This window comes from Dicentrarchus labrax, unplaced genomic scaffold (genome assembly GCF_905237075.1).
Source record: "Dicentrarchus labrax unplaced genomic scaffold, dlabrax2021, whole genome shotgun sequence".
In the NCBI taxonomy this organism is placed as follows: Eukaryota; Metazoa; Chordata; class Actinopteri; family Moronidae; genus Dicentrarchus; species Dicentrarchus labrax.
The window spans coordinates 22,384,302-22,402,470 of record NW_026136723.1 but is presented as its reverse complement, the minus strand read 5'-3'; the positions used below and the strand labels follow the sequence as shown (position 1 = coordinate 22,402,470).

Sequence of the window (18,169 nt, the reverse complement as noted above, 5' to 3'; positions counted from 1 at the left end):
GGACCGGAGTCAAGGTACAAAGGATGGGGGGAACCACTTCCCGTCAGACTTTTCAGAATAAAATGAATCCGCACAATGTTTTCTTGATTTTAAACACACCTCAACCTTTTTTTTTTTTTTTTTTTCAATTAGAGATAGTTCAGCTTTCATCACGTAGATGGCTGAGCTGATCTCCAAAACAACAGAGAAAACAATCCAGTAGTTGGACCTTGAGTTCACTTTTATTTGTCTAATTATTCCTTCTAAGGTCAAGAATTACGCTCTATTGTAAGTAGTTGTTTTCTTTTTCACTTTTTAGTAATAAAGAAACACTTTATTTCCCCCCAGATATGTTTTATTGAGGTTCTGGCAACAATTAAATATTCTCTGGTTCTAAATATGTACATATATACATTGATACCTTATCAAAAACACAAAAACGAAAAGGCTAGAAACACATCTTTTAATATGTTTTTCTGATTTTCACAGACAAACCATGTGACGGTATAACATTCAACATACACAGTACAGACAGAATAACAAAATAAACATTAAAATAAGCAATGCATTTCAACAGAGGGCTGTTATACATAAATAAACACGATGATCTTGGATGACAGCTTGGAAGGATACTCAACAGATTTTCGAAGCATGGTCGTTTTGTTCATACTAATAATAATATAATAATAATAAACTTTAATTATATAGCACTTCTCTTAATATAGTTACAAAGTGCTTTACAAAAAGAACCATGCAAGTCAGATAAAATGACGATAAGGACATGCGCAACAGAGGAGGTAAAAACAATAAAATGAATAATAATAGAAGGTGTGGCGACAAATATTTTTGTAGCAGAATGATATCAAACATATATAATAACATATAAAACCCAAATATTGGCCTTGAATGTACCAGATTTAGCTTAATCTAATCATAAATCACAATGTATAACACTAAACAGATAAGACAGGACACATAATAGAAAAGTATTATTAATAATTTATCATTTTCTTGCTCAGAATATGGGTATTGTCCCAGATTATTTTTCTTCATGACAAAGTGGAACAGCCATAATGTAATTCCATTGAAACACATATTACTGCTATGAGTTCAATTAACAATAATATAAATGATTATTATTATTATTATTATTATTAATTACACGTGTTTAAGATATCAGACAGCTTTGATTCCATTTATTTAAAAAAGCTTTTATTCTGAAGGCAGTATTTCTCTATTTCCGGTTGCAGCCTCGTTCTCGCTGTTGCTAACTTGACGCCGCCGTTCGCAGCGAAAAACCGCATGCCGGATAACTGGACTGTACCAAGTATTTCGCTAGGGAAGAAACTCATTTAAACCATCAAACACCACGCCAAATAATGTATGGAGAACGTATTAAAAACGTGAAACAACACATCTGGTCGCCGTGAAGCCTCTCTCGTCGGGTTTAGCCGCAGTAAAAACACAGAAATGTCCTGTTAACTGTCGGTGCCCGGGAATGGTTTGATCCATCCCTGCTGCCTGGACCGAGGTGAGTTGTCATTACAGCTTATGAAACGGAGTGTATGTGTAATTACAGCAATTAGACATACTTTAATTAACAGGTAGTAACAGGAAAGGGCTTTTTCTTTTTACAATACATCCATTAATACTAGAATATTGATTTAATAAAGCTAAAATAAGCCTTAATTACCACAGGAAAACTTTAAATCTCATACGAATTAACAGAAAATAATAATGTGGTCTTTAGGGATCTTTATAAAACTACCAACAAATATGCTAAATATCTTCTGCACATTATAGAAAAAGCAGGATTTCTTTAAGGATGTTTATTTATTATTTTTGCTAAATGTTGCATAGGCTTTTACTAGTTGCTTAATCATGTTTCCCTTTGTATAAAAAGTGACAGGGCATTATCTGCCTGTATGCTGCTCAACATTGGTGATGACAAGCTGATTAACAATTGATATGACAGAAGGAGGTCAGTCTTCCTGGAGGAAATTTGCTGCCCAGTCTTATCTGATAAAAAAAAAGAGGTAGCAGGAGGGATTAAAACATAAAAACAGCTCATGGAAACAAACCCTAACATAGTATGAGATGTATATGACACCACAGTGGTTTATCTGGGGGAGTATTGGATCCAAATACAAGTTCTGGGAACATAAATGGGACTTTTGCTGGATAATTCAGATACTTTTGCATTAGTAATTATCATATTAATATGATAGTGTTCAATAGAACATCTCCTCTCATAGATGAAGATAGAAGAGGAAAAAGTGGCTTCTGCTGGGTTGAGGAGGACTGTCATTCATTTTTAAGAGGCATTTTATAAATAGTCTGACCAGAAACGCACACACCCACCCACAGTTTTTTTTTTTTTTTTTGGTCATTTTAATAAAAAATTCTGATTAATTATAGATGAGGTCATCTGTGTTCATGTCTTGTTTCCTTGAACCTGCAGGACATAGAGGATGGCAGTGAGAACAAACACAAAATAAATTTAAAAAAACCTATAAATTCTCTGAAAGCTCATTTTGAGACTCTTTAGAGCGGGAAAGATAATTTAACATAATCACAGAGCTATGCTAAATGCTAAAAGGCCAAACGTATGCGAGCGTTAGCACAGAGATAAAATATGCATGACCCACTTAGCTCGGTGAAGACACTAAAGACTTCATAGACTTCAGGACTTAAAACACTCGGGCTGCGGCTGACGCTAGAGACTTCTTCACATCCAGATCGTTCACTGTGAGGTGTTTCATATCCCTTTCCTACATCTTATAGGTCATCCTGAACACAAACATCGCCAGTTAAAACTCCAATAAATTTCACATGACTGAAAACTATCCTTAAAAAAAAAACACACCAGCTGACTTAAGCAGATAACAGCTTCTTTTTTTTTTTTAAGTATTCCTTTAAACGTGGTGGGAGGAGGTTAAATCAGATCAGGCTGTGCTGCGCTGAAACACTGTTAATCAATCTACCGCTGGCCGCCCTGCTACACATGAAAGGGGAGGACAAGCTGCTCCATCAGGGCTAATGCATTGGGTCTGAACTGCTGGTGCCTGCGAGGGAGCGAGCGGCTCTGTTGTTGAGTCTGGAGTCTCTGGTGAGATATTATTTCTTGATGCAGTAATGTGATTTTGGTAATACAAGGGCAGGAAATGTAATACAGCGGTGGGGGGCGGGGGGGCAGGCAGGCAGGCAGCGATCAATAAACCTTGCATATCTTGTTCATCTGCATGCAGATAAGTAAAATATTATATTGTTCTGTCTGTTCATCATCTGTTTTGTAAATGTATGCTTCATTAATGTCTTCAGAACGTACTTCTGGTCTGGTTTTACTGGTCCAAACTGGGCTGTAGGCTAAAATGAGCTTGACACCAAAACACTATAATATACTAATAATATATAAAATCCATATCGCAGCATTTGTTGCTACGTGTCTTCTTCTACATACCTTGAGTTGTATTTCTCCAGGAAAATCAAGACATGTTGAGAGGCCGCTTAATGACACTGATCACACACAGTAAACTTGTTTCTCTAGAAAATGTTGTTACTGTAAGTCATGTGTTATAGACGGGAGGGGAGGGGACGGGGTGTATTTCCAAGGACATAACCACAAAACAAATAAATTACCTAATTTATGAAAGCGCATCTTGATCTGTGAAGGGACTCTTTGTTTCACTGGTGCACTGGTTCCCCTCAGGTCTCATCTTCTATCTGCTGCACAACATCTGTTGACAGCCCACACTCTCTGTATAAGGACACATATAAGAAAATAACTAAATGATGATTTACAGTGTTTACCGTCTTGGTTTAGCCTGTTAACATTTTCTAATTAGGACAAAGTACAACAGAAACTGATGGAAATGTGATTTGTTAGCAGGTATTTTATCATAAACCAAAGTATTGGACAAAATGAAATTCATGATGGATTGAAAACATTAAATTTCCCCTCCAGTTAACAATATGTTTTTCTTATTGTTCCTACAGCTGGATGTTTGAGCTCCACTGTGCAGGATGATGTATGTGCAGAGTTTGACACTGGAAGGATGTTTTTTAACATTCATCTGCTGAAAGTGGAAAGTTTCTCTGTGCTCACTGGAAATCAGACTTTTAAGTGGAATGACAAATAGTTTGGATCCTGGTCAAATATGCAACAACAATGGACTTTACAGTGAAGTAGGAGACATTTTGTGTGCGGCAGGAAAACTTTAGGAAAGCATGTTCATGGATTCTGTCATTTTGAATGAGGTAGAAGAAGTAGATGCCTTTTCACACATTATTGTTCCAAGCAGACTATTTGTAAATGTTGTAATACGTCTGGAGGGGATAATTAAGGGATTACCAAAGTTATGACAATTCAACCGGAGGGTTGACGTGAATGTGTGGACAAAATCTAATGACTTTCTCAACAAGGGCAAAAATGTCAACCTAATGGTGGCGCTAGAGGAATAATCAAAGGATCACTAAATTCAGAAGGCTTCGTGCTCTGAAGACCTTCAACATCTCTACAAATGTTTATTACAATCCATCTGTTAGTTGTTATTTCAGTCCATGCCGCTAGCAGGGCTAAAAAACGAAATATAATGGACAAACAGGAGAGAAAAATCCTCAAATACTTTATCTCATCTTCATGTTCTGCTTCTCAAGGACTCCATAAATACACTGTGTGTCTTTAAACATGTTGGGCCTCAAGACTCGTGAAATTACAGCAGAACAAATTGTGCCTGCAGTCCACTAATGTACTGCCAAGCAACAGACATAAGCTCAAGTTGACATTGTAAGCTCTTCACACACAGGCAGAATCACTTTGGCAAGATAAATTAGTTTCATTGGATTCCCTCAGGCTATTATTGGTATCGTTAAGAGTCAAATATAACTTAATACACCCGGTAAGAGCACTTAAAAGCACGATTTTTCATCAGCGAAAGATTGATGAGCAACTGATTCAGTCTGCGTGTGTCGTTGAACCTTTTCCTACAGCAAAGACATTTCTCAATGAGACTTCCTTTGAGGGAGTGCATGTCCATACTCGCCTGCACCTGACTGAGACATGGGGAGGTTCAGAGAGCCTCCCATAAACCCATAGAGGCATGTCGTTAATTGCCCTGCCTACACACACTACCACAAAAGCACTACAAAAAGATTCCCAACAAAAAAGCCTGCAGTTGCACTTAAAACACTCGTCTGGATCCTCCCTGCGTGTTTGACCAGAGGGGAGAGCCCATTCCTGCCTGTTATAAAATGCTCCTTTCATTGTAAAAAAAAAAAAAAGTACACAATGGTTTGGTATTACAGGGCGAGTACACATATTTGGAGAGCACACTGCTGAAGTCAGAGTCTGAATATAACCACAGCTGCTACAGTGGGAGTCAAGCATGTCTGCAGTTGGTGTGGTTATCGAGAGCAGAGCCGAGGCAAAAAATCTCCATCTGATTTCCTTTGCGAGCAGATGACGCTGCGGTTCAAAGCTGGATCGCATCCTTGGTCTTTGCAGATGGAAATAAGCAGGAGGTATAAATAATAACTCTTTGACACGGCGTTGTTTTATTGTCTCTCCGTGACATTTCCATGTTTAACGGCTGCATCTGGTGAACACAAAACACCACGTCAGAGAGAAAACTCGTCTTAAAGCAAAAAGTTTAACATTTAAAGGGAAACAGGCGGATAATTTCGATGACAACAACACTTTAATATCTGCAATGGTAAATACGAAGCTACAGCAAGCAGGCAGTTGCCAGGCAACCAGCAGGAAACTGCCATGTCTGCGCCATGAAACAGCTTTTTAATTTAACAAACAAGCTATAACGTGTTAATTAGTGAGTTGTAGAGGTTCTGGTCAGAGGCTTTTGTTACTGATGGAACAGCCAAGTGAAACTGTTTCCCCTTGTTTCTTTACACTAAGCTTAGCTAAGCTAACTGGCTGCTGGCTGCAGACTTCAGTTTGCATTGGCAGAAACTTCATACAGCTTTGATACTTTGTCAGGAGAGTGAACAATAAACAGTGAGGCTGATATCAATGAGATACAATTACAGTACAGTAATGCTGGATTTCACACTACAACAGCTCCCCGGTGAATCCTTCACTTGTATGAAGGCAATCTGAATCCCACTGGGCAATGGCGGACCCTGCCACTAACAATGAAAACCACTTTATAGAGACATGCATTGCTGATAAGATGCTGACCATAAACAGTACCAAACTTTGATTTCATGAACTTTAAACATGCCGTTACCGATATGTTTTGGACACTTTGTGGCAGAAATAATTTGTGATCACAACATTCATATGAACTTGTTATCAAACAGTTGCTCATTTCACATCCAGAAGTTACAGAGCAACATAATCATTCACTTGTTTCTGGCCACCTGATGAATGTGTTCACTCTCTTTTAGCTCTGTTTTTGGTCTTCACCCACTCCTGAGGGAAATATCTGGTTCTCCAGCAGTTAAATACTCCACAATATTCACCAGTCTGTCTGCTGTTTGGTGCTGAGCAGCTAGTGTACAGTGTGTTTTTTAGTAAAGTTTTGGTCCGGACATATAAACAATGAGCTGAAACTCACTATAAAACTCAGTAAAAGCCGAGGGGAGCCGCAGATTCAGGTGATAATTCTCTCTAGGTGTGTCAATACGAGCGAAACCTTTCACTACTCTACTCTGTTTCAAACTGTTGCTTTAAAACAGAAAGAAAAGTGTTGTAGCCACAGTTGCAACAATATATAACATCTGATAAAGGGAGTGACTGATGAGTCCATTTGACCATCCCTGCCTCATGCCCAGTCAGTCACATTGCTCACATACAGAGCCACACTCCACCCCTCTGTCTGCCCTCTAGCAGTTGGCACAGTGGTGTCATCTCAAGCTCTCAGCTGTTACTGTGGCGTTACCACTGAGTGGACCGGCAGCTGTTGAGGGCTGCGGCAACATTTACTGCTTTATCATCTACAGCTTAGAGCATCAGGAAACTAGGGTGAGGATGAAACATATGGCTTTTCAGGAGTTTTTGGCATTCCCTTACATCACCATTATGGATGATTCATCTTCTAAAATATCTCAACACTCTTAGATCTCACTGACCTATACTTAATCATAGAAATAGAGACTAAATGATTGCAAAACATTTAATTTTTTATCTTTTTTTGTGAACAAATGCTGATTTAAGAAATGTCAGATACATGGGCCACTGCACATTTCAAGACAAAGACATTGCGTAGAGGCATTTTGATAGAGATAAACACAGGTCAGGTGTGTTAAAAATGTACATATCTGCAGTGCAGTTTTCCTTGAAAGCTTCAAACAGGAATCCAGACTCTGGAGTCATTGTAAAAGAAGGACTGCTTTGGCAAAATTAGTGGATTGTAGAAACCTGGAAAGAGGGAGAGAAAGTTCATATGAGCAACTGAAATACTCAGATTAAGACTTAATATATGTTTTTGCAAATGCTAACAGTTCAGTTAGAAATTCTGTACATGTGTGTCTCATATAGCCAGAGAAAGTAAGACGCAGTAACATATCTTACTTTACTTTCATACGTGGAAACGAGTTGTGCACTTTCTGTCTGAAAGTCTGAAAGTTTAAGTCAAGTTGAATTTTATATAACAGGACAGCGACCACTTGCACTTCTCTCTTGCCTCAGGCGATGAAGAGACAATGAATGTTCAGTGAGCGACCGCCTTGGTCTCCCAAAACTCAGGGTCATTCCCTCTTTTAATGTGTCACACAGTTTGATGTAGGTGGATAATTTACCCATTCAGCTGCAGGCCAGAAATGCTACTTGTATTAATCTTCCTCTCAAGGTCATTTATTGGTTGGTTTGTGACTGCATTGGACATTTTCTTTTTTTTTTTTTAGGATAACCTTTAAAACTTGGAAGAAAGATTTAAACAAATAGTATTCATGATTTATGATGGACGGAAAATACAGTAACAAAATGAATGTATTACATTTCTAAAAGGTATCAAATATGATAGCTCATAACAAAACAGTAATACAGCTACAATCTGTGAAATCTGTGAGGTTTGTGGCTTAACCAACCACATCTGGTCGTCCACTAATCCCCGGCCCTTCCTGCTGCATGTCAAAGTGTCCTTGGTCAAGATACTGAACCCCAAATAGCTCCTGATGCATCAGTGTGTGAATGAGTGAATGTGACACAGTGTACAGCGCTTCGAAGACTAGAAAGGCGCTGTGCGTGTACAGTCCATTTATCATTAACGTCGTCATGACCAATAAATAAATAACACAGGTAAAAGTACAACAAAACATAAAGTCAGAGTATCTTTGAGCAGCTGTTACAGTCAATTCTCTCTGACTTTTTAGGTGTCGAGGGGCAAAACCTAGAATGTAAGTTGTTTACAAAAGCATCATAACCAGGGTCCAACATTTACCTTTTGGCTCACCTACTAATGGCAGTTAAACTAAGAAAATGTACAATAAAAAACTGCCAATACAACTTTATAATGCATTATTTGACTAAAAGTAATTCCCTTCTTGAGGATCTTGTGATCACAGTAGGCACAGTGGCCATTGAGGGTCACTGGTGTTATTTTGCACAACCATATCTGATATGTAGATGTTTCTTGGACAGCCACAGAGCAACACACAAAGTTACAACTATCGATACATCGATTAAAAAGTGGGATTTAAAAAGTGGGACTGATGAAATATTGTCATCACATTTTTATGCACACCTACTTTTCCTTACAGGGCCTCATTTACATAGACTTAAGTCAGCATTTTACTACATTTACCCCCACGTGTAGGGATGCAAATTTATTGCAAACCTTATCCAATCCCAACATATTTATATACATATATTCTCTTTCTATTCTAATTAGATATTTCTACAACGAGCAAACTAGTGTGTGAAAACTGTGGAATTCCACAACCACAACACTGCAGAAGTTAGTATCTTTATACCTTTTTCTGCAGTCGTTGTGTGAAACGATTCGTCTAGATAGATAACACAACCTGGTGTTTGCATTGTTCTGCATCACCTCTATTTGTGTATTCACAGAAATAAGAAAAAAACAACCAAAAACGTGCTGTAAAATGCAACGTTTTATGTTTTATATTGTGGATTTCGGGTGGGTTTCGTCATTACCTGGACCTGGCCTCATATCGGCTCGTGACTTTGGAGGTACTCTTTCGGTTCTGGATGCAAACGCAGAAGTGGGCATGGGACGCTTGGACGGGCCGTTATAATTCCCTATGTCGTACTGCCCGGGGCCCGGCAAGGGAGGGTCCTTAGGAACAATCAGAGGTGGCGCAGATATTGCCAAATAATGTCCCCTCCTTCAAACACAATTAACAGAATTTACATTTATTAAACTAAAAGACAACATAACACAAACCCACAGCTGTGAATATGTGTGTATATACTCACGGCAGGATGGTCCTCTTCACCGGTGCAGGGGTCTGATGGGGATTGTAGGCTCCTGGTCCTGGCACACGGTTGTCCACTGGGTCAGGGATTCTCTGAGTTTTTGATTTGAAGGGGGACAGGACTGCCTTGGAGCCGTGCTGGATTGTGTTGTCATTCACTTCATAGTGGCCTTTAACACATTTGATGATGTGAAATTAAAACCAATGTTGATGAATAAGATTGTTGTATGACTTGACGTGGAGAAATAGAGGTAATTACATGGCGATGGCGCGTTTCTGTGCCGGTAAAAAGTGTCACGTCCAGTTTTTGACAGGAAGGTTGATGTACCAACCACTGGGGAGAATCTCTCTCTGCTTCCACAGCTGACCTGACCACACAGAGGAAACAACAAGCGAGACTTTAACAACAGGATGTGGTCTCAGAAGACAATCTATTAAAACCTTTTGCATACATACATCATATTGATTCGGCGCTGGAGTGTTGTGCTTCGGACCGTCCGGCTGCACAGCCACGGGCAACCTGAACACCCTGGAGGCTCCGACGTTGAAGTCGTACCTGTCTATCAGGGAGCTCGGCAGGTTGTACGCGTTTGGTCCTGGGACGCCTCTCAGCGGGTTATCGGAAACCCTGGCAGCCTGTTGGAGAGGACGATAGAGACGGAGACATTTTAATGTGAATATTTGGTGTATTCAGAGATAATAAGTACAATCTGAAAACAGTCCCTGCGGCTTTTTTTGGGATAGTTGAGGCCTAAATTGCCTGATTTCACTGCAGCTTTTTGAATAACTTGTGATGCATGTTGCTGTGTTTTCAGTGAAAAGTTTAAACTTGTTGACCTGATGAAGGCTGTAAAAGAAGATTAAGGAATTGCCTGATGAAATGAATGTGTCCTTTCAATCGTTATCAGATCGTCACTGCGATTAGGACACATCATCTGGAAATGATGAGTGTCTGTACAAACTTTATGCAAATGCATCATGACTATGTTGACATATTTCACATATATATATATATATATATATATATATATATATATATATACAGGATTTACACTGTGGATTAAGCTAAAATCAGGGACCCTGACCTTGGATGCAACAAAGCCCGTGGTGCCTTTCTGTGAGAAGGAAGGATGTTTGACTTCAGCGCTGGAGGAACAGTCATAGCTGCCTGGTCCTGGATTTTGGTTCTTGAAACAAACAAACATCATTATAGTTTGTGTTTTTAGTTTTTAGTTTAGCTGGTTTATTCTCATAGTGAGGTTGTTGGGAGAGAATTCCCTACCTGATGGACTTGTGAGGGGAATCTCTTAGCTTGAGATGAAAACCCCTTCTTTTCTTGATTTGTTATCACCACTGTTTGGTATTTCGTTGGTATTGAAGATGGAACCGTACAACCCAGAATCTTATCTGCTTTAAGATTTTTAAAAAAAACAAAAACATTATATCACTTTTTTAAAAGCTAAAAATGAAATTAAGTTTTCACTTAGACTCACTTTTATTAGATCCTCGGTACAAGTTCCCCATGGTTCAGATATCACGTAGAAACTCACTGCTCAAGTTAAATCTGAAGCCTTAGAAAAGTGTCCTCACAGATCATGTTGCCATGGCGACGTGAAAACAGAGGGTGGTTTGATTGTTTTTTTTTCTTTTATTAAAACTTTATTGTCACTTTTAATAGACTTAAGTCAAAAACTATAGTATAGAAATCCTAATGATAAAGGATAATATTATTCTTTTTTTTCTTTTATTAAAACTTTATTGTCACTTTTAACAGATGAAGTCAAAAACTATAGTATAGAAATCCTAATGATAAAGGATAATATTATTATTCCACTTTCAGCTTACATTAACATATAGCAGCAGAACAGTAATAAATAAACATAAAAAATGAAAATAAATAATAGTAATAAAAAATAAATAAATATAGGAAGACAATAATTAAAGTAATTTATTTTTAAAATAAAGCCACTTTTAAATTTAATTACATTAAAATTAAAATACATTAAAATTAAAAGTGGCTTTATTGCCAATATATATATATATATACAGATTAGTAAGAAAAATGAATTACTTTAATGATTGTCTTCCTATATTTATTTATCTTTTATTACTATTATTTATTTTCATTTTTTATGTTTATTTATTACTGTTCTGCTGCTATATGTTAAAACAGTCAATAAACCCACATTCATATTTCACATAAAAAAAAACAACAACAATCTCGTCGCATAGCAACCGCTGTGGTTCGACGGTTGGCGCTGACGTCGTCCCCCGCCCCCCCGCCCCCCCCCGCTGTCCTGTAGCGCCCTCTGTCGGTGCGGTGGCGGCGCAGCGGCCGTTCCTATAGCTACACGCACCAACCCGCCGCTGCTCGCGCTGCCGGAGAGAGAGAGAGCTAACGTTACCGTCCATCATGGCGATGCATGCGAAGGCGACTCCGCCGCAGATCCCGGACACCCGCCGGGAGCTCGCCGAGCTGGTGAAGAGGAAACAAGAACTTGCGGTACGCAGACGTGGCCGCAGTTTTATTTTTTGTTAAAATATATATATATATATAAATAATTAAAAAAAAAGCGACGTTAAGTGTTTTGAGTTGGGAATCACCGCGATCTGTAACTTTAATCCCAGCGTTAGCCTAGCCGAGGCCCAGCTAAGTGCTAAGCTAATGTTGCTAACGTCGCTTTGGTTTTAGGTGAGAGTGCTAATAGCTGCTGCTAACGTGGCTAACTCTGTATTAGCTATTGTCTAATGGTCGCTATCTAATGTTCATGTGCCTGGTTGTTTAACGACAGCACGCTTTACTAGCTTTTCGGGTACATTTTATTTTACATTATTCGCTTTTTGTTGCGTTGTTTTTTCTTTTTTTTCTTTTTTTTTTTTTATAGCGTTGTTTGCTAAATGTGCTAGCAGGTTAGCATATAGCTACATTTTAGCCGCCGCCCGCTTTGGTGGAGTTCTCGCGAGATCTTAGCTACACGGGTTCATCGGGATCAGACCAGAGCCCGTCTCTGATCAGACTTTATTGATCCCCCAGGAGGGAAATTGGTTGCGTTACAGTTGCTCAAGTTGCTAAGAAAAGCCCTTATGAGAGAAATAGTAATAAAACACGTTAAAATATGTGCAATAAATCACAATATATGAGAGTATATATATATATATATGTGTACAAATAGATAATTATTATTCAAACTATGCATATTACAGTATGCAACAGAAGTGTGATAAATAATTATGAGAACTAGTGATTCTAAGAACTGTATGCAGTATAATTGGAATATTAATGACAGTAAATCAGAGTATTGCACATTTTAAAGTCACGCAGAAACAAGATATCGCTTTTACGTTAAACTATTAGTTTATAGTCTCTCCTTCACCTGGCATTTCTTCTCTATCCTGATGGCAGCTAACGTTAATTCCTCTGTCTGTGCATCCCTGGCAGCAAAACAGTGTTATTATAGTTATAGTGTTAGAAACTAAAATTAGGTGTGGAAATACAGTTTAATTAACTGGAAATAATACTTTAGAAAAAAGTGGGAAAACTGAAACAATATTGCGTGCTTATGAAATGAACTAACATTAAAATATACAGGAAATGAGTTACCTGTAGTTTAGTTTTAGTCTTTGTCAGTTTGATTAGATTTTTCAACATAACAGGCATGAAGTAAGACCTATTCTTACAAATATCCCCCATATTATAATAAATAAAAACTACAAAACTATAATATCCTTGCAGCAAAATCACCAAAATGAAGAGTCAGACAAACATGCTTACACATCAGTCTGATCATCTCTGCACCACGATTCCTTTTTTCACAATTAACTTTGACCTTATGTCTTCAATATCTTAGGAGACGCTGGTGAACTTGGAAAGACAAATATATGCATTCGAAGGCAGCTACCTAGAAGACACCCAGATGTATGGCAACATCATCAGAGGATGGGACCGATACCTCACCAACCAAAAGTAAGTGTCCTATAATGTTACTCTCAGGCTGCCTGCAGGATTTTTTCATTTTCTCAAGTGTACGGAGGAGAAGCCATTACACTGGATGTCGAGCTGCCTATCTAACCATATTTCTGTAATTCAAACAGGAACTCCAATAGTAAGACTGACAGAAGGAATAGAAAATTCAAGGAAGCAGAGCGTTTATTCAGCAAGTCATCTGTCACATCGGTTGCAGTAAGCTCTCTCTCTCTCTCTCTCTCTCTCTCTCCTCCACACAATATATTGGTTACTCAGTTTCTGAATAAGAAAAGAACTGCGAATGCAACTGCTCTCTCTTGTTTCTGATTTGCAGGCAGTATGTGCACTCGGTGGGATACCGGATCACATGAACGAAAAACGTGAGTTGTTTTTGCAACTCTTCTCGAGCTGAGTTGGGGGAAAAAAGTGGGGGGGTAGTTTTTGGTACTTTTGTTTGTGACACTGAGTTTGTGATGTCGTTTATGTCAGGTGAGGCAGGCAGCGGCACAGAAAGCGACGCCTCTCCAGATCTCCAGAACCAAGAGAACGAGCCCAGCCAGGAGGATACGGAAGACGTGGATTCGACGCTGCAGGACCTAAAGCCCCAGAAGGCCGCCTCCTCCTCCTCCTCGGGCAGCCATCACGGGAGCCACAAGAAGAGGAAGAACAAAAACAGACACAGGTACATGATCAAGATTCAAGACCCTGTGTCTTAGCATACTGCTGTATCTCTGCTTCTTTTCCTCTCTGATTGTGCTGTTAATTGACTTCCAATTTCCAGATTTCTTGATTGAGAAGCTGAGGTTGTTCATAGCTGATCGGTATGTTTATGTGGGTTAAGCTGGAAGTTGGACAGCGTGTTTACGTGCTCTGTAGTAAAACCTGGTTACTGAACAATCTGTGTTTACATGCAGCAGTTCAGGTGAGATTTCCCCCCTACCCTGACTTTATTCTGGTACCACGGCTTCATTTTGAGGCATTCACGAAGCTTCTTTATGATTCAAATTCAGACCCTTCAAGATGACAGTCTGAATGTTACTCAGTCAGACTTGTATAGGAGCCACTTTGTGCAAGTTTCAGTCTGAAGATAATTTAATTTTGGATTCCAGGAAGTAGAGCTACGTGTAATAATCAGACAGTAGTCACTCAGCAAGTAGGGTTCGCATTTCAATCCCAGGCTCCTCCAGTCAAAGTGTCCTTGAATTAGACACTGAATCTCAGTAGCTCCTGATAGTTAAGTGAGCACCTTGTATGGTATCTCACTGACATTGGTGTGTTTGTTTGTTTGTTTGTTTGTGTACATGGGTGAAGAGGACAAATTGTAAAGTAATTTTCAATAAAAGCGCTATGTAAATTCATTCTGTTTATATCTGAATTAACTCTCTCTGCATCCTGCTGTCACTGAAGTGTTGGTCACGGTTGGTAAAAACCCAGTTACATATATACATTGACAAGAAATCATTTTTCTCCTCGAGAAATGTAGTCGGGGAGAGCGAGGTTTCTGTAATCTAACATGATATTGGACTGCAAGTTTCTTGACTTTTAATAAACCATAGAATACCACTTCCTTATTCTATGGTGGTAGTTCGCAGTGCCTTTGGCTTGTGACCCCCTAAAATTAAGCACTGCCTACTTGTGACCCCTCATCAGACCTTAAAGCCTTTGTATGAACATGAGCAGTTCAATTTTTTCTTTTCGTTTGAAGGACTTTTAGAGACCCAAAGAGGTCAAAGTGTCAAGTATTTCACAATAAAAATAACCCGTAGTGGTTCAAATATAAGACAACACTAATTGTATACAATACATATTAAATCTAATATAATATATTAAAATACTAGTTCAGTATAATATCTGGAAAAATTAAATTGTCTTATTTTTGGGCCAACGTGGTCTTTCTCATAACTTTATACCTTGAGACTCTTGGAGGATCCAACACGTAGTGAAACACTGACTTTGTAAATGCACTGATCGTTGGGAAGTCTTGTTTTATTATTATTATTATTATTATAAGAGTTAATGTACTTTGACTTGTTGTTATCCACTTTCACAATCCAAAGAAGGTCTTTTTAAGTCTCTTTTTCAGTCTTTAATGTCGCTGTGTTACCCACCTGTTTAACGTCAACCTGTTTTTCCTGACTCAGGCTACACTGTTTTTCACCACATGTTATTAACACAGCAGGTGCTCCACCTAACTCACTGTGAAGAAGTGGTTCTCTCACTCTGTAAAGTCTGGACTGCAGTTTAAGGGTAGACGTAGGGCTTTAGACCCAGGTTGGTGAACTAACAGCTGCTGCTTTCTTCCTTTCCTTAATGCTGCCCCCCTCCCACCCCCCCCCCCAGTCCTTCTGCCATGTTTGATTATGACTTTGAGTAAGTCTGAATTTTACTTCCTGCTCCTGTGGTGTTTGCATCCTGCCTGCTGTAAAACCCTCATCCTCAACTTTTCCACCGTTTTGTTCCCCTGCTCCCCGTCTGCTTCTGTTGACCTAGAGTTTGAGTTTAAGCCTGCCAGTTATTCAACCACACTTGCATGTCCAACACTTCATTCTTTAATTCTTGAATGCACATCAGCATCCAGCACTCTGAACTCGTCTTAGATATTCCTGCTTGTTACCGGGGTATTTTGATTTCTTTCCGACCCTAGATTCATTTCATGTGTGCGTCACCATTTCCAGCAATTCAAAAACAAACATTGCTGGTCTTGTCAGAGGCTGGGTTGGCTTCAGGTTTGCATACGAACAAGAACAAACACATGTTCATTTAGTGTTCTTGTTCTGAGCTTGTTTTTCAGGCTTGTTAATGATCCGTTAGTGGTGCCGCTTTTTGTTACCATAACTCCCACCAGAATGAGGTTTATGATCTGTTGATATCTAACGCAGCCTCCCTTTGTTTTTGTTGCAGATTTGACATGAAGGTCAACAAGAAACCGAGAGCTGTAAGTTGAGTTCATTTGTTTTGTTTATCTGAAAATACTGTTGTTGTTGTTGTTGTTATTGTGCTGCAACTAAGCATTGTGTTCGTTAGCAATTAAACTGGCTATTTTTTTTATTGAAAATGGCCATAATAATTTATTCAGACACATCACGTATGACAAAGAAAAGCATCAAATTCTCACATTTTAGAAGCTGGAAACAGCAACTATTTGTCATTTTTGCTTATAAATGAGTCACTAGTCAACAATTAATCAGGTAACAAATTGCTGATTCATTTTCCGGTCCCTCCAGGAGCTTCTGATCTCAATAATGAACACAAATCCAACCAATCACTGTGAATTCTGTGTAAATTTGTCATAGCAGTGCCTTGAAAATGTTGAACCATACATCACCAAACTACTACCGATTTCATTCTCACTCACAAGTTGCCTTCTTGATTTGTAATTATTTATATAAAAAAGTATTCACAACACAGCTGTGAAATGAGGCATCTTAGGCCACAACAATCCCCCCCAAAAAAGGCTGCGACATCCTAAATGTTCTGGCGATTGATTGTTGCTCCTCTGACCGCAGTCGCTGTCTTTACTTCAGTGACTTATATGTAATTCTTTGTCCTCTGTCTCTTCCTGCAGGATTATTCAACTTAACAGAGACGACTGGAAGACCTGAACACACACGAGGATACACATAGAGAAACACAAGATTTCTGGACTTTGTGAACTTTTTATGCCTTTTTTTTTTTTTTTTTTTTTTAGTCTTCATATTTCAGCCTGTACCGTGTGTATTGCTTGAAACATTCCCACGCCACCTACCTTTGGTCACGGTTAAGACTTTTGACCTGCCAATACAGTAGAAATATGGTGTTGCATGTTACTCTCGGCCCTCAAGAGGCCCCACCTCCAGTAACACACCATCTTGTATAGTGTTAAAAAAAAAAAAGATTGTATTTATTATGTAGTTAATTTCCTTGTTTCCCATTGTAAGAAATTTGTTTTGCTTCTTGTTAAGCGTCACATATTCATATAAACTCCCGAATACCCCGGATTCTTTTACTACATGGTTTGTTTTTCAAAAAAATAAAAAAAATACCAGTAAAGTGAATATGTTTTTGATATTTATTAAAATCTTTCAGTGACGGCAGTGCTTTGCATCACTCATCACAGCACTTAAAGGGTTGTTGGATGTTGTGAACTGGCTGTTGTTTCTTGTGTGAATCTGCCAGAGAAACATTGAAATTGAGCAATTATTAGATGGAGTTCCCACAGACACTCACGCTCCATAAACTACATTATGGAAGAGTCCAAATATTATCAGTGTTTACCTTATTATTACAGAGAATAGCCAGCGCATTCTCTTCTGACAGCTCTCCGTTTGTTTTATGAAAATAGTTACTTAAGTAAACAGGCCACTCGGAGCACGAGCCGATGACAGCACCGCTACACAACGTTGTCTGGCTTTTGTCAGTCGTAAACTTGTAATATGTGGTGCTTTTTAAACAAATAGACGATTTAAACACTTTGAAAGTTGTTTCTTTTATACTGTATACTGACAATAAACGTTTCAACTTTTAACACTGTTTTAATCTAAATGTCAACTTGCAGTATCCTAAATGTTCACTAGGCAGCGCCAAAACACATGTTTAGATACACTGAAAGTAATGACCTTATTCATTTTACATTTCATGTTTTCTTTAGTTTGTTCACTTATACTTGCAGTTTGTCACAGCTGCTGTTTTAACATGAAATTATACCTTAATTAATATTGATAACAGCTGTGTTTCCCTATTACTTCATGTCAAAATGGCTGCTGTAAAAAAGGTCTATAATTAGTTTTTTAAAATTTAATCTATGTGAACAACTTAAACTTGTACCATTAATTCATACAAATTTAATACAAGCAG

At 38.5% G+C, this 18,169-nt stretch overlaps 2 protein-coding genes across 5 annotated transcripts; one reads left to right on the top strand and one right to left on the bottom strand.

Annotated features, from left to right (window-relative positions):
• Positions 1-3,854: 3,854 nt before the first annotated feature.
• Positions 3,855-11,025, bottom strand: stpg1 (sperm-tail PG-rich repeat containing 1). Of its 2 annotated transcripts, none has more exons than XM_051390524.1 (8): positions 10,866-11,025; positions 10,655-10,782; positions 10,458-10,559; positions 9,829-10,008; positions 9,632-9,740; positions 9,374-9,542; positions 9,092-9,282; positions 3,855-7,354 (listed from the first exon to the last, which is right to left on the bottom strand). In XM_051390524.1, exons 1-8 carry the CDS (start codon positions 10,894-10,896, stop codon positions 7,281-7,283), a joined length of 984 nt encoding a protein of 327 aa, XP_051246484.1. In that variant the 5' UTR covers positions 10,897-11,025; the 3' UTR covers positions 3,855-7,280. The 2 variants fall into 2 exon arrangements, with proteins under 2 accessions (XP_051246484.1, XP_051246485.1); XM_051390525.1 differs by having other exon boundaries at positions 10,655-10,779.
• Positions 11,026-11,707: 682 nt separating this feature from the next.
• Positions 11,708-17,370, top strand: meaf6 (MYST/Esa1-associated factor 6). Of its 3 annotated transcripts, XM_051390434.1 has the most exons (8): positions 11,708-11,875; positions 13,221-13,336; positions 13,465-13,552; positions 13,671-13,716; positions 13,826-14,018; positions 15,677-15,706; positions 16,238-16,271; positions 16,902-17,370. In XM_051390434.1, exons 1-8 carry the CDS (start codon positions 11,786-11,788, stop codon positions 16,914-16,916), a joined length of 612 nt encoding a protein of 203 aa, XP_051246394.1. In that variant the 5' UTR covers positions 11,708-11,785; the 3' UTR covers positions 16,917-17,370. The 3 variants fall into 3 exon arrangements, with proteins under 3 accessions (XP_051246394.1, XP_051246395.1, XP_051246396.1); XM_051390435.1 differs by lacking the exon at positions 15,677-15,706; XM_051390436.1 differs by lacking the exons at positions 15,677-15,706; positions 16,238-16,271; positions 16,902-17,370 and adding an exon at positions 14,118-14,694.
• The last annotated feature ends 799 nt before the right edge of the window (positions 17,371-18,169 follow it).